Source organism: Trifolium pratense, linkage group LG4, assembly GCF_020283565.1.
Source record: "Trifolium pratense cultivar HEN17-A07 linkage group LG4, ARS_RC_1.1, whole genome shotgun sequence".
Lineage (NCBI taxonomy): Eukaryota > Viridiplantae > Streptophyta > Magnoliopsida > Fabales > Fabaceae > Trifolium > Trifolium pratense.
The window spans coordinates 42297127-42312996 of record NC_060062.1 but is presented as its reverse complement, the minus strand read 5'-3'; the positions used below and the strand labels follow the sequence as shown (position 1 = coordinate 42312996).

General features: G+C 32.2%; 2 protein-coding genes and 1 long non-coding RNA gene across 8 annotated transcripts; all 3 read left to right on the top strand.

Moving 5' to 3' along the window:
• The first annotated feature begins 5401 nt into the window (after positions 1-5401).
• On the top strand, positions 5402-7240 carry LOC123881941. Of its 2 annotated transcripts, none has more exons than XR_006799644.1 (3): positions 5402-5599; positions 6285-6443; positions 6681-7240. It is a non-coding gene; the product is annotated as an uncharacterized LOC123881941 (long non-coding RNA). The 2 variants fall into 2 exon arrangements; XR_006799645.1 differs by having other exon boundaries at positions 6263-6443.
• Positions 7241-9192: 1952 nt separating this feature from the next.
• Positions 9193-14231, top strand: LOC123881940. 5 transcript variants are annotated; one of them, XM_045930708.1, is made up of 8 exons: positions 9472-9848; positions 10124-10204; positions 10314-10402; positions 10517-10590; positions 11190-11283; positions 12433-12542; positions 13198-13629; positions 13717-14231. In XM_045930708.1, exons 5-8 carry the CDS (start codon positions 11235-11237, stop codon positions 14065-14067), a joined length of 942 nt encoding a protein of 313 aa, XP_045786664.1. In that variant the 5' UTR covers positions 9472-9848; positions 10124-10204; positions 10314-10402; positions 10517-10590; positions 11190-11234; the 3' UTR covers positions 14068-14231. The 5 variants fall into 5 exon arrangements, with proteins under 5 accessions (XP_045786663.1, XP_045786664.1, XP_045786665.1 ...); XM_045930709.1 differs by having other exon boundaries at positions 9502-9848; positions 10060-10204; XM_045930707.1 differs by having other exon boundaries at positions 9193-10204.
• Positions 9226-10942, top strand: LOC123922704 (beta-galactosidase 1-like). The gene is made up of 6 exons (XM_045975402.1): positions 9226-9234; positions 9924-9955; positions 10060-10204; positions 10314-10402; positions 10517-10590; positions 10932-10942. Exons 1-6 carry the CDS (start codon positions 9226-9228, stop codon positions 10940-10942), a joined length of 360 nt encoding a protein of 119 aa, XP_045831358.1.
• Positions 14232-15870: the final 1639 nt, after the last annotated feature.

The following is a 15870-nucleotide window of genomic DNA, read 5'->3' as shown; positions in this document are numbered from 1 at the left end:
CCGGCCAGTAATTTACATTTCAGATGCTCCGGAGCGTTGATTATGGCAGTTTGTGTCCCAATTGCCATCAAGTGCTCCCTTGGATCCGTCTTTCCGTCGAAGGTAGGAAGGTGAGGAACCTTGATTGTTTCCACTACTTGGGCATCCCACAAGTGTTGTGCTAAGGGTTGTACGTCCATGACGCCCTCTCCCTCCTCCTCCTCCAAAATCAATTTCGCTCTTTCTTTTTCATTAGTTCTTTCGGCTTCGATGGCCGCAATTTGAGTTTGTAAGCGCCGAATCTCTACGACGGCGGCTTGCAGGGTGTTAACGTTAGAGTTGTCGTGGTTTTCGTGTTCTCCAGCCATGTGAAGATGTTTGATTTTTCGTCTAGTTGCTGTGATAGGCTGGGATCAAATGATTTTACCGCAGCCCCACGGTGGGCGCCAAAATGTTCTGGTAAAAAACAAAGGGGTTTGTATTATTGATCAAATGGTGTGATTACACTCAGTTCAATCCCAACAACCCTGGGAGTTTAATAAGTCAGAATTCGATCCCTTTACAAAATGAGAATATGGAACTATTTATAGAGCTTCTAGTCTTCTTCTCCAAGCAAGGGTTCCTAAAAATCCGGCCCTTAGCATCTTCTTCGGTGGTATGGCGTGAAAATAGGGATGAGAACCTTGGTCTCCAAGCTATGGCAGTTGCGAGAAGTTTATTTCTTTCTTCTCAAGGTAGCGGTTGATACAAGGAAGGAGAAGATTTTTTCAGTAACACAGAGTCCACCCTTTTTGGCGTTGCCCTAGAGATGCAGGTCGCGCCCTAGCTCTAATCGCCTATTGGGTATTTTAGGGTTTACTTGATTTTGGGCTTATCGTCCTTTTTACTTTAATTGGGCTCACCGGATATTCACTTAAGCCCATTGCCCAGTCCAAAAAGTATTTGAAATTATTTTTGGATTTTTATTTGATGCAAAAATATTGAAATCATTGGATAATGATGAATTATAAAAATCGTGCACAAATTTTAAGATTATTTTTTATCATAAAATTTGTCAGATGTTGATGCAAATGATCTTTTCTCTGAATTGAAAGTGTTGCAAATGTGTTTGCCAAATGTGTTGATATTAGCCATTGAAATTCTTGAGTTTGTCAAAATCGCAGATTGTTATCCAGATGTTGCAATTGCTTATCGAATTCTCTTAACTACGCTGGTGACTGTTGCATCTGCATAAAGTAGTTTTTCAAAGTTAAAATTATTGAAAAACTACTTGAGATTGTCAATGTCACAAGAAAGGTTGAATGGTCTAGCCATTTTATGTATTGAGAAGGATATGATAGAACATATTGATATAGAAACAATCATTAGTGAATTTGCATCTAAAAATGCTCGTAGGAATTGTTTTGTATGAGTATTTTGATATTAAATAAAAAATTCAATGTTTATTAACAATTCAATTTTTTTATACTATTTAATAGACCCAAATTTTAAGGCCACTCCGGTTATCAAGGATAATGGATAGGTCTTTGATGATGAAGTGTCATCGGATGCCCTAAGTGGATTAGGGCATGCTCCTTGAGGTTGTCCTCAACATCCTAGCAGATTGGGCTGTACTCGACGCTGGCTAGCCTTAGGCCTAATCCTGAACAAAATATAAATTAAGAAGTATAAAGAGGTGTAAGAAAATGAAAATTTTACTAAATCAACTTTATTACCATTGTCTATTTGTGTAATATTTTAGAAGTTATGCAATTCAACTAATTGAGAGTAAAATTGGAAGTAAATAATAATTCTACATTTAAAAGCAATGTTTTAAAACCCGGACCGGTGATCGACCCGGTCGAGGCACTGGGTCACTGGTTCACTGGTCTGACCAGTGGGTCACTGGTCAGACCGCATGCCGATTGACCCGGCTTATATAAAAAATTTAAAATATTAACTTAAATTTCATAACAATAAAATTTAATCAAAAAAAATTCCCTTCAAACTTTTTTTAATAAAATTTCATATATTTTAAAGAAAAAGCACAAAAGCGTCTCATTTTATCGTTATTTATATTTTGATTCACATATCCAACCATATAATATTATAATTTAGTCAATAAAATTATTATTATATCATAATTTTTAATTAGAACAACATTATTTAATATATTACATTAAAATAAAACAATGAATTAAATTAAATAATAAGAAAAAAAATTATTAATGTATTTATTAATATATGTCATGGTGTTTTTTTTAAGGAATGTTATGGTTGTTTATAACTAGTGTAATAGTATTACATATATTTCAGTAATAATGGATATCACATAAATACAAGTGGTCTAGTGGTGATTGTGATGTTGAAGTATAGAAAGGACCTGTGTTCGATTTCTATATCCAACATAATAGGATTTTTTTGAAATAATTCATTTCCTCTCCAAACCGGTCCGGTTCGCACGCGGTTTACCCGGTTCCCGGTTCAACCATCGACCCGACCGGTTCACAACGGTTTTCGGCGGTTTAAAAGCAGAACCGGTTCTGCATGCTAACCGAGCCGGCCACCCCACCGGTTCCCGGCCCGACCGGCCGGTCCGGTCCGGTTTTTAAAACTATGTTTAAAAGTATGAGTAACATTTATTTTGAATTTTTTCTCCCCAAAATAACACTCATTTTAAAATGGATAAAGTACTTTAATTTTGTTTATAATGGAAAGGGGAATGTATCATCTCAATTCTCAAGTGTGATTTACACATAGAGAATAAAATATAATATATCACTATTTAAATTCATTTCATGTAAATTGTGTGTGTTTTTCTCTCTTGATGAATGATAAGATAGTATCTTTTATTCTCTCATATTCTCTCATGTGTAAATAAAATATGACAGGATCCATTTCCAATGGAAAACGGTAATTTTAGGGCATTGTTTAAGAAATTAAAACAAATAACTTTTGAATAGAAAAATGTGTAATTATGTTTCATAAGCGTAGTTCAATTATTAGTTACTAAAAATATTACTACGTATTGAAGTATCCTCTTTAATTTCAAATATAAGCAAAAACCACATTTCAGATTCATTGAATATTTAATTGATCTTAAAAGTGTTTTTTACTTATATTTGAAAGCGAAAGGAGTAGTTGGAGTATGAGGGTTGAATGTTTTACTTCAGCAAATTTTTTATCTGTTTATTTATATCGTATAATATAATTGATATGTATCTTTTGTACCTTTTATTATTGTAACTTTTATATATCTTACTAATTAAAGTGGTTAATTGAATTATTCGATAGAGATTAGTTATCAATAAAGCGGATAAATAGTTCACACTAGTAGTTATCTAAAAAAACAAAAGTATACCAAAAAAATGAAGTCCTTATAAAATTTGTTTTGCAACCAATATCATCTTACATTATGGTATTTTTCTTATTCCTTCTTCTCTTAGTGACAAAAATGAGAAGATATTGAACTCCTCTTGGTTGTGTAACAATGATGCTCAAATAAGAGGTATTCATTAACATGTCAAAGAAGGACTTTTGAAGCACAAACTTTAAAAATCTCAGTGTTTCGAATTTAATCTTGCCATGTTATCCTAAGTGGACCTGGATTCGACAACCTAAGATATTTTGTACCCTGCAAACATGAAGGTCAAGTCAAGTCAATAAATAGCCAAGATTTTGAAACTGTACTAGTATGCCTTAACTTAAGTCATAAGTTAATATTTATAGAGGTGTGATATATAAACACAAAAAGTTAACAAAAATACAATATATTTTTTCTCCACTCACAGCATGAATATCGAAATTTGCAAAAAATATTAAAAAAAAAGTGTAGTTTTGTTAAAAAAATGTGTTTAAATAATATTTTCCGTATTTATAATGTAAACTCTAAGATTTCTCATATGAAAATTCTAATTGAGAGAAATGAGAAAAATCAAGAGAAGGAAGCATTCAAATATATTAATATTGACGTACATCTCATTTTCGACTCAACTGAGTAAAATAGACATTGATACACTACAACATTTGTTGCTTCTGGCAACACTGTTTGTTGCAACCCATGTAAACTGTACTCTAAAAATGGTATAGGCAACAATTTATGACTATTACCATATAAGTTTTCGCAACATGAGAGAATTGTTCCCTAAAATCTTACTGGAAACGGTTTTCAAGCGTCGCTTTGACATTGTTTTGGCAATAGGTGATAACTGCTCCCTTAACCATCTCTAGGAACAGTTTTGAACAGTTACACTACTTTTAATAAAAGGCTACATTTATCAATTGTTACAATTAAAATTCAACACATGAATTGTTTTGCGGTGGCTTCCCTCTTTCACTTTTTTGACTCAATTGGTTTCCCTCTCAAGTTTTTAGTTTTTATTTTTTGATGACGTTAATATAATAATATTATTAATAATTGTACCAAAAAATAATAATATTACCTGCTAAAAAAAAGTATAATAATAATAATGTATCTTCTGTTACTAATCTATTACTATAATATATTAAAATTCATTACCACCAAATTTCCTAATTTATCCTTATTAGTTTTAACCACGTTGCAAGTTTTATATCCTTTATTGTAATTTTACTAAAATAAATATTAAAAAATATAGAAACATTCACTAAAATAAATATTAAAAAAAATATAGAAAGATGATAGCCTTACAAATAGAAATAAAATAGATTATAGATATTAACAAAACATAACAATCTATACATAAAAATAGGAAGGAAAAAAAATAATTAATAATAATATCATAAAGTTAATTAGTATCAAACTTATTAAATTATTCTAAATATTCCTATAATATATTATTTTTTATTAAAAATATACACGGGACCATTATTTGTCACTAAAACATTAAAAATTGAATAAATAAGTTTACAAGAAATAATTAATACAATAATTCCACTTATATTTTAACAATATTATATAATAAATTTTAAATATTTAATTTAAAATAAATTTTCTACATTAATATAATGATAAACTCAAATATCTAATAAAAATCAGTAGACCCATGCGAATGCACGAGTCTTTAAACTAGTTTATTATAACAATCAAAGCAAAATTGCAATTTTTATTTTTATTGTATATTTAATATATTTGTTCTTCATTATAAAAATAACCTTGATTAAGATGTGAATATAAAACAAAAAATTAAACTCGGATTCTCTTGATTAGTTTATCCTAAGGGAGCTTGTTAACACCACTTGAATTTAATGTATTGGTTAAATCATCGGAGAGAACCAAAACATACCATTTTATTTTTAATAATAATATTAATTAAAATAAAATTGATTTATGAATTATTTTTTATTTTTATGTTGTATCTCTCGGTTCAAAAACAAAAACGAGAAAACCTTTTTTTGCCAATTGGAAAACCCTAACCCCTTTTCAGATTGACATTGAGAGAAGCTTCGAGATGAAACCACGAGTTCTGATTTCGCGAACGCTTCCGATTCCCCTGCCATCGTGAACCCTTCTGAGCACCGTCGAGATTGTAGTGCCGTCAAGAACTTCCCACTGCAGCTTCCAATTTGCGACATCCTTACCGTTCGACTCATGTTGCCTTCGAAGATTTGAGACCACACATGCAACAACTCAGTTTCGCACTTGACCCTTCTATATTCAAAGGTTAGTTCAGTTTCCCTTTACCCACTCTGATTTTTTTGATGTTTTGTTTCTGGTTATAGAAATAATTGACATATCAAAATTTATGTAGTATGTGTCTTATTCTTGTTGAAGGTTTATTATTATGTTAGTAAGAACAAGGTTTTATGATTTGTTTTGTAGGTAAAAAGAAAATGGTATCATGATTTGTGTGTAGGCGATGGCCTTTATATTGGTAGAGAGTTGATGTTGCTCATGTTGAAACAACATAGACACCCTTTCATATGCGTGTTAAAATGGATAGTGATAAATGATATGCAAATTGGATTTTTTGAAAACTTAGCACACTTTATTGGACCTCATCCTCTGATAGATAGTTGATGTTCATATATGCCTCTAGTTTGGTGTGGTATAAAATAATTCTATGATGAACTTCTGTACTGAATGGTTATATTTTTATTTTTTATTGAAAATAAACATGCCAAAGATGAGTTAACTAACTCTTTATCTAGGTAGAGTAGTTAATTTCTGGAGTCTTTACTTTAAGGACATTCTTATGCATTAATTTTAATAATTTAGTTCTGATATAGGTATTCAGTTTTTAATATTTTAATTTATGAATTAGTTCTTGTTGGGGCTGTGATATCTTTTACATAGTATTGATCCTTTTGCTTTTAACTTATTTAGCTTTTAATTCCTGTAATTTAAGAGACGATGATTGTGGAAAGAGAGCATTCTTCAAGTAGTGGTTCTTCTGGAAATTGGCTTTCCCAAAACAAGGAACATGAGAAGACTAGTGTTGTAGCAAGACATGTGTGACTCGTGTGAGTACAAATTTCATTTGCAATACTCATATCAATAGTGTGAGGTATGCCTTAACAATTCTATTTCATTTTGTCTTGGACTTTAAAATGCATATTTGAAAAGCTTTGAATAAAGAATTTTATGGCTTACATTGTAAGATATATGTAAGACATATGTGCATACTCTTATTATCATATATTTAGATTTCAATGATAACGAATAATACTATCCCGTTTATGTTTTTTTTTTTCGGTCAGAGGTTGATTTAATTGCTAACATTTGATTTTGAAATGATTTTCAGAGAGCAACATAAATTTTGGTAGAACTAGGAGAATAGGTAAGAGTTGCTTCTCTACTTGATGAGGAGATGGAGCTACATAAATATCAGTAGAACTAGAAGAATATACAAAAGCTAATTCTACTCGATGATGAGGGAAGACCACCAACCCCTTTGTGACACTTCGATTTTTTCATAAAAATTTAGTCGAAAGTTTCTTCTGGTGTGGTGCTGATTTTGCTGTCATGATGCCGTGGTAACAGTTCTAATGTTGTGAAGTTGATATTCTCGAATATTGACTCATGGAAGTTTGTGGGAGCCTTAGTCTCTTTCTATGCCTTATGTATGGTTTTATAAATGGTTCTTAGGGCTAGGCAGCCATAATATCCTTCTAATGGTGTGTCCTAGTTAGGATATGGTTGCTTAATGTTTTGTCAGAATGTAACACATTTAGGATGTTAGTCTTTGATCATGTATTGCTTGGGTGAGACACTTATATCTTGTAAAGACTTTGTAAGATATTGTTTGAAATTTAATTGTGATTATGATTCTATTTGTAAAATAATGGATTAAACATTACTGAAGAAATGTTTAATTAGTATTAGAACTTTGCCATTTAATTTTACAGACAAAAAATATCTAAAATAAAAATGTTGTCTATATTATATTGATACCGTTAAAAACCGTTGCATTTAAGTTTTGGCTACACTCAAAAATTGTTCCCTTAGTTTAATGTTTAGGAAACGGGTCCAGACTGTTAACATCAATGGCAACATGTAGAAATTGTTGCCTTAGATTCGTTGTAAAACTGTTCCCTTTTCCCCGCAACTTAGGCGACAGTTTTAAATAATGTGCCCAAAAAGCAAAAAAACTGTTACCTAAGACTATAGGTAACGCTCGCTTACAAAACAGGTGAAAACTGTCGCCTAAAGAGATAGGCAACATTTTTCATAGTTTAGGCTACAATTTTTAACTGTTGTTGAAAAGCAAAAATGTTGTAGTGATATTTGTAACACGGATATGCAGAGTCAATTTATGTCAAATAATATACTCCCTCCGGTCCAATATATAAGGAACTCTTTGGAAAAAAAATTTGGTCTTTTTTATAAGAAACACTCTTTAAATTTATTCTTTATTAAATAGATAATCCCTTTTATACCCTTATTAAATTGTATAAAATGCAACTTATTCCAATTTTTATGCATTAATTACACAAACTCTCAAGGTTAGTTTTGGAATAACACATAACATTTTAGAATTTTTAATAAAAAAATAAGCCTCATTGATATGTGTGTTTTTATCAATGTATTTCTTATATATAGGACCGGAGGGAGTAGAATGTTTGAGCCGTTTTCGCCTATTTAATGGAGTTAATATATATGAGAATTTATCGGCCTTTTTTGCCTACAAATTGCATGAAGATTGTAGTTTTTTTAGGCAAAATTACATCAGAAGTCATTTATCTTATTTATTTGTAACATTTTGACCTTTTATCTTTTATTTGTAACATATAGGTCCTTTATCTTTTAAAACATGCACAATCATGTCATTTTTTCTATTTTTTATTTAAAATGCTGAGATGACATGGCCATGTAGGATTATAAATAATAATTTATTTTTGAAATTGGATTATATTACATTTTAAAATGTTTTTCTTTTATTAAAATTATAAAAAACCCAAAAAATTAATGTGTTCATCATCATCTTCATCCTTAACCCAAAATTAATTTCTTCTCAAATACACCTACAAACAATATCAATCTCAATGTTATGTTCTCCTTAATATCCATCTAAACTAAAAAAATTAAAACTCCAAAGCTACACCACCAAGCATCCATTTTTCTTAGTTTGTTATCAAATCCACATATTAAAGTTGTATCTACAAAGCTTCACCACCTCAAGCAAATCTACTGCAAATTGTATGAGCTTTAGCCGCCTGTAATCTTATTGCCTTGTGTGGTGTTGCTTGTTGGGAAGAAAATAGTGAGAACAAATTCATGATTTTTTTTTTTTACAAAATTATGAGGTTGTGTTTTAGATTTTTGGGACTTGTTTGATTTATGTTTTCTTAATGTTTCCTTGATTTTGTTATGTGATTTATGACTTTAATTTCTCATATCTGATTAAACTTTTTGGTTTTTTGGGTTGTGAGTATGAGGTTTTTTGATTGAAGATGAAGAATATAGAATATGAACATTCTTAGGTTTTTATTTTTTATTTTTAAAAATTAAATTTTTATTTAAATTGTTTATGTAAAAAAATAGTAACATTACTGTCAAGTCATTGACACATCAACATTTTTAAATAAAAAATAGAAAAAGGGACATGATTGTGCATGCTTTAAAAGATAAAAGACCTATATATTATAAATAAAAAATAAAAGATCAAAGTGTTACAAATAAATAAGATAAAGTACTTCTGAAATAATTTTGCCTTTTTCTAACATTATAATTTTTTTTTGAAAGACTTTTGTATTTAGGGACCTATAGCATTAGTACAAAAGAATATAAAATCACCAAAAATGTTTTCCTTCCCTATGTGTTAGCTAGCTCTTCTTCCCCTTATGACTATGCAAAAGGTGAGAAATTGGATATTGTTGTTTGATGGTGTGTTGTGGTATAGCCACGGACAGAATATTGATTCACAGAGGCATTAATCTATATATATATAAAAGATGGTAAACTATGCAACCCTAATTGCAAACCCTAATTTTTATCCAATGGTTGATTGACATCTATAGCCTTACCAAACCACATGTTGAGGTGCATAAGCTTACACATGGCCTGCTATATGGAATACATGCATTGGGCCTAGTGGAATATATATCAATCTTTTCCCAATTTTTTTTTCATTTGTGAAATTTTTTTCTCTCTCTTCTCTCTTTTCTCTCTGGTGCGATCTCTCTCTTCTCACTATCTTCACACTTTCTTCTGTAACCTTTCTCAATCTCTTTCTCTCTGTCCTCCTCATCTCATCTTCACCATAATATCCACCGCAACTTCCACCACCACCTATAAATCAATAACTCGTCGGTGTGAGGGAGTGGCCGAGTGAGAGAAGATTTGTCGGCGGGAGAGAAGTTCCGGCGAGGAGGAGAGAATTCCGGCCGAGGAGAGAAGTTCGCGGTGACATGCGGTGCTTGGCGACGGCGGCGACGGCGACGACGAATCTTCTTTCTCATTCTTTCCTCTGGTTAGATCCGTTACTTTCTATGCTCTATTTAATTGCTTTTTTTTTTCTGTTGTTTTTTTTATGAGATGGTTACAGATTGGAGGTGGTGGTGATGGTTATGGTAGATGGTGACACTGATGTTTTTTTTTCCCCAATTTATAGACTGATGAATCTACTGCAATCTGAAAACCCCAACATTTAACACTTATTTTTAGTTCTGTATTACGTTTAGTTTTGATCTTGCATGTTTGAAATCCTCCATGAAATTGGATCTTTGGATGTCAATAAACTCAAAGTGGGCAGCAGATATGGCTATAGGACTTGGTACCGGAGTTCCGTGGATCATGTGCAAGCAAGATGATGCTCCTGATCCTGTCGTAAGTTCAGCTGCACTTAATCATTTTAAGAAAATATTTATATTCTGGATTCAGTCTATTATGCTTCCTAGGATTTCAGCGTCTAATTTCGACGTAAAACGTTGTACAGATTAACACTTGCAATGGCTTCTATTGTGATTATTTCTCTCCAAATACGGCTTACAAACCAAAGATGTGGACAGAAGCTTGGACTGGCTGGTATTGATGCTTTGTTTCTGATTTCTTAGGTTTCCATAAGAATATGATAAATGTAAGCTAGATATAATATAAGCTTGACTATACAATGCCTCCGTTCCTCTTTTATGCTTGCAGGTTTACCGAGTTTGGAGGTCCGGTACCTCACCGACCTGCTGAAGACTTGGCATTTTCAATTGCAAGATTTACAGGTATATAAATTTGACAGAGAATTTTCAATTGAAGAAAACACCAAATTGTGAATTTCTGACTTTATTATTATTAATTTCTTAATGAAATTTTATATGGTATTGACATAATCAGTTTATATTATTATGCCATGATTTGGTTTGATTACTTTGATATTAAATATTATGAAGTGTAGTGCAAAATACTCAAAACATGATTAAAACCAGAACTGAATCAGTTATGGATTCGGTCAACACCACACTCTCCAATCTTCATGAATTTAGTTCAAATTTTGAACAGTATCTATATGATTTTTAGGTAATTTTAGAAGAGGTTATTAATGTGATGAATCTTTTGAATTCAGGTAGAAACTGAGGATGAGGTACTATTATATTGCTCTAACCTGTTTCTTGTGATGTATTCAAGAGGATGCAGACATATTTTCCCAAAGTTGATCATTTTTTTCCTATCATCATTTGCTTTTTTGAATCTTTTGCAATAGGCTTGGTTTTAAGAAGTAGATCAATTTTTGCGGTTTTGATTTTGTAAATTATTTGCTAACCATTTTACTTTGCTAATTTGCTAAATATAAGGCGGTTTTGTTTTTTTTATACATTTTTAGATTGCTCTTCTTTCTCGCTTTCTTTTGGCATACCTGGCGACGTGAATGAGTGAACAGGGAGCACACACAACAACAGCGGCAGCCTCCGACGTAGGTAAGGATTTCATATCCATTCTAACCTTAATTTGATTACCTACTAATCCTTTATTTAATGCATTCCTAAATGCCCCCCAAAACACATTTAATTGAGCTCATGTCACATCACTACATTAGATATGCTTTAAGTATGTAACTAAGTTAAAGAAACACATTTGTAGAAACAGTCCAATACTAGATGTATCATTGAGATAACAAATTTACTAGACTGGCTCATAAGTTTTTCTGTTTTATAGCAAAAAAGGTTTGAATTTTAGCGCTTGCAAAAGGTGATGAAATAGAAAGAGAAAAATAAAAAGAAATTAATTAAGATGTATGAAATTATAGGGTGTCTAAATATAAGAGTTGTTTATATTTTAAAAGGAGTGACTGGTATCTATATATATATAAAAGATGATAAACATTGCAACCCTAATTGCAAACCCTAATTAACTACCCAATTATATATATATAAAAGATGATAAACATTGCAACCCTAATTGCAAACCCTAATTAACTACCCAATTAGTGATTCACACATTTGTCTCATAACCAATTGTGTCTTGCCAATGTGTTCATATATGCGCCCAATGATTCAGTTCCACGTACATGCTTTCATCATATGTTTCTTGTATTGCTTGTATGCTCATGAAGAATTATGTATCATCCCATAAACATGTACATCATCCTCTAATTGTGTTGTGATATGTAGTGATTTGTTATGTAGTGATTTGTTATCATAAGATTGTATTCTCATCTAATCCATGTGTCTATCATCCATCCATGATGTTTGATGATCCATACATCACCATCCAAACGATTCACATTCACTCATTTGGCCTCCTTGGAACTTGCTACTACTTACTTCATTATATTTCCAAAGTCAACTTCCACATTGTATCATCATTGTTCTTCTAAGATGCTTATTGGCTAACCAATCTTGTAGCTTGCTTCACAAACTTAACCATCACATAATGTAATCATTGTTTTCTTCCTTCTCTCATTGGCTATAGCTTCTCATTCTTCTACATTCACGGTTTATTAACCAATATTTTCATCATCAACCTCTCCTCATTCATTATTTGCCTTCATTCTTTTACTTTTGCTCGCCCATCATCCCTCTTGCCAAACATGCCTCAGACTAATTGTGCATTCATTAATTGTGCAGCATTTCTCAATGTTGAAGCTGCTCAGGAGATTGATCAGGTTCATGGTTCTTATGTATGTGGAGTTGTTAACAGTATCAATACATACCAGATGGAGTATGATCCTTACAGTGTAAGATTATGATTTGGTTTTGTAAGATTATGGTTTGGTTCTGTTTCCTAAATTATTCTATCTATACTGGTTTTGTTATATGTTGCTACATAAAGATTTGTATTTGTCAATTGTTTTTTTTTTTTGAACAAGTAGTTTGTTTTTATACACTGCATGTTGTCATCTTGATTGTTTTGATGTTGTTGAGGAATTGTATTTTGATTTTTATTATATGTATGCTTATTTCAAGTTATTCATTTGCAAGATGTGCTTTGATTATTTGATGGAACTGTAGTTTTTGGATTGTCCACTATGTTTATTGATTAGTTACATGCTATTTAGTGTGAAAAAATTTCTACTGGTTGGTGTTTATGTTACTGCGTCCAAACATGTTGGCAGTTACTTGTGTAATAAGATATGGTATATTATGTTTTGGATGCGAGTATTATGTAGGCTACCTCAGTGTTTTTCCATGTTGATTGTTCTGGTGTTATGAAGAAGGTGTGTGTTGATAATATCATGTCCATGTATATTTGAAATTCCAGATTTGCAAGATGTGCTTTAGATGTTTGATGGATGTGCTGTTTTGGATGGTTTCACTCATTTGTTGAATCTCCTTTTTGCTATTCTTTATGGTTACATATCTTAATTGATTGAATGCATGTTTTGGATGCAGAGATCTGGTAGATTACCTCAGTGCTTTGTTCGGGAGTTCGGTGACCTGATCGATGAACATGTAATTCTGCAGGATCCAAAACACAATGAGATTGAGGTCCGGGTTTTGAAAAAATGTAGTGAAATGTATTTTGAACAGGGATGGACCACTGTTAGGGATTTTTATCATATGTGGTTTGGAGGTTGGCTCAGTTTTAAGTATGTTAGTCCCAAGCTTCTGGCCATAACTCTCATGACAAGATGGGGTACTGAAGTTGTATATCCTTTCCATGATCCTCCCTTTAAGCAGTTATTGGCTACTGGAGGTGTTGACCCTAAAATTTGTTCAGCAACTCTCCCGCGAATTTCATCCAATCCTTTTGTGTTTCCGATGTCATTCCGCCGTTCTTACTTTAAGAGATTGACATCGTATGATGTTGAATCTGGAATTCTGGTTTGTCTATTGTGATTTTTTTTACCTGTCCTACAAATGTTTATACAATTATAACACTAACTTGCAGATCAATTGATACCATTGCAGGTTTTGCCATGGTATGGTTTTGGTGAATTCGCATTTGCATTTACTTTTAGCAAATTGGTATTGGTTGATCATACTGGATGTCGATATCCATGTAGCATACAATTCAGCGTTGATGACGAGGGTGAACTAGCTTGCAAGGTGTTTGGTTATTGGATGGAGTTCTGTAAAAAACATCAGCTGTTACAAGGTGACAGAATACGTTTCGCTGTCAACGAGCCTACACGGGATCATGTCCTCTATGCTTGTGTTTATCCTCAGATCGGAGTAGAAACCACTCTCAGTTACCCTTTGAACGATGGTTCTTATTTACCCTTGTATGTATCCCAGCAACATTTTGTAGTGCCGTTCTGAGTTTTGAATCTTTCAAGATGGTAGCTATTCAGTTTTCACTTTTGATTTTTTAGACAGTGTAGCTTACCTTCTAATTGTATCCTGGACATGATCATAATTGAATCTAATTTGATCCTATTGTACTATTTATTTACCAATGAATATAGTATTCTCTTTTGTGATTACATTGTATGGTTTTTGGAACTTAATTGTCTATTCATCATAAGAATGCATCTCATACGGTAATGTATTAATGATGCAGCAACGTTCTTGACTTTAATACCTTTAGATTCAATCAATCCAACAAATATTGTATATCAAGGTAAACTTAACAAATATATATCTTCATACCACCAACCATCACTTGAAGCTTGTGACTTAGTTTCAGATCACAAAATATCCTCACAACATGTCTTGATGGTCAATGAATCAATGTATCTTGAAATAATTCCAAGGTTTTGAAGTTTTTTAGACCTGTGTCCTCAATCAGAGAATAGTTCTTTGTCTTGTAATGGACTAACCAATGGACTAACTTCTGATATAAACAAGGAAACAAGAAGAATTAGAGTGGGAAATGTGAAATTTGGATTAAAATCAAGGCTTTTTTAGTGATGGCTCTTAGAACACAGCAATTATAGATTTTATTGTCTAACAAATTGAGAATTCCTTAAATGTATCTATCTATGTGAGTTATTTGGATGATTGGTTGTAGCGTGCCTTGTGATAGATAGTCCACTCCATTATGGACGAAACTATCCGTTATAATGGGATCCGATTTTGTTATTTATATTTTTCATTGGTATAAACTTTCATAGCATTTTTGCCAAACGAATCCTTTTCCTTTATGTTTTCCCCATGGATGCAATTTTTTACGGTCGATTTAACGTGTACGCCGTTCATTTCCCTGCTTATATAATGTTGGTGCGATGATGTGTTCGGATCATATAGTTTACATTTATGATCGAACCAATTTTTCGTAATATTTAGTACTGGATTTTGATATGTGTAATTTTTTGTGTTCGATTCAGCATGTTCGCCATTTATTTTCCTAATGTACTATGGGTTTTCCATATATATAATCTCTTATTGTCAAGTTGACATGTTCGCCGTTTACCCCATCTATTTATATGACGTTGTAAGACGATCCTTTTACTTAGAGTCTATTCGTCCACTCTTTCGCGATATGCACGTCTGGTTTTCGATATACGTAATTTGTTATCTTCGAGGTGACATGTTCGCCGTTCATACATCTATTTATGTAACAGTATAAGTTGGTCGTTTCACTTATCGAGTGTTCGTCCAATCTTTCGCAATATGCACTATTGGTTCTCAATATATGTAATTTTTTATGTTCGGGGTGACATGTTCGCCGTTTATTCCTGTTGTCTTAATCGAATTATACACGATTGGTTTTCAATATATTATTCATACTTTACTCAGTTATTCATACTTAACGTGTACGCCGTTCATTTTCCTGCTTATATAATGTTGATGCGATGATGTGTTCGGATTATATCGTTTACATTTATGATCGAACCAATCTTTCGTAATATTTAGTACTGGATTTTGATATGTGTAATTTTTTGTGTTCGATTCAGCATGTTCGCCATTTATTTTCCTAATGTACTATTGGTTTTCGATATATATAATCTCTTATTGTCAAATTGACATGTTCGCCGTTTATCCCATCTATTTATATGACGTTGTAAGACGATCCTTTTACTTAGAGTCTATTCGTCCACTCTTTCGCGATATGCACGTCTGGTTTTCGATATACGTAATTTGTTATCTTCGAGGTGACATGTTCGCCGTTTATACATCTAT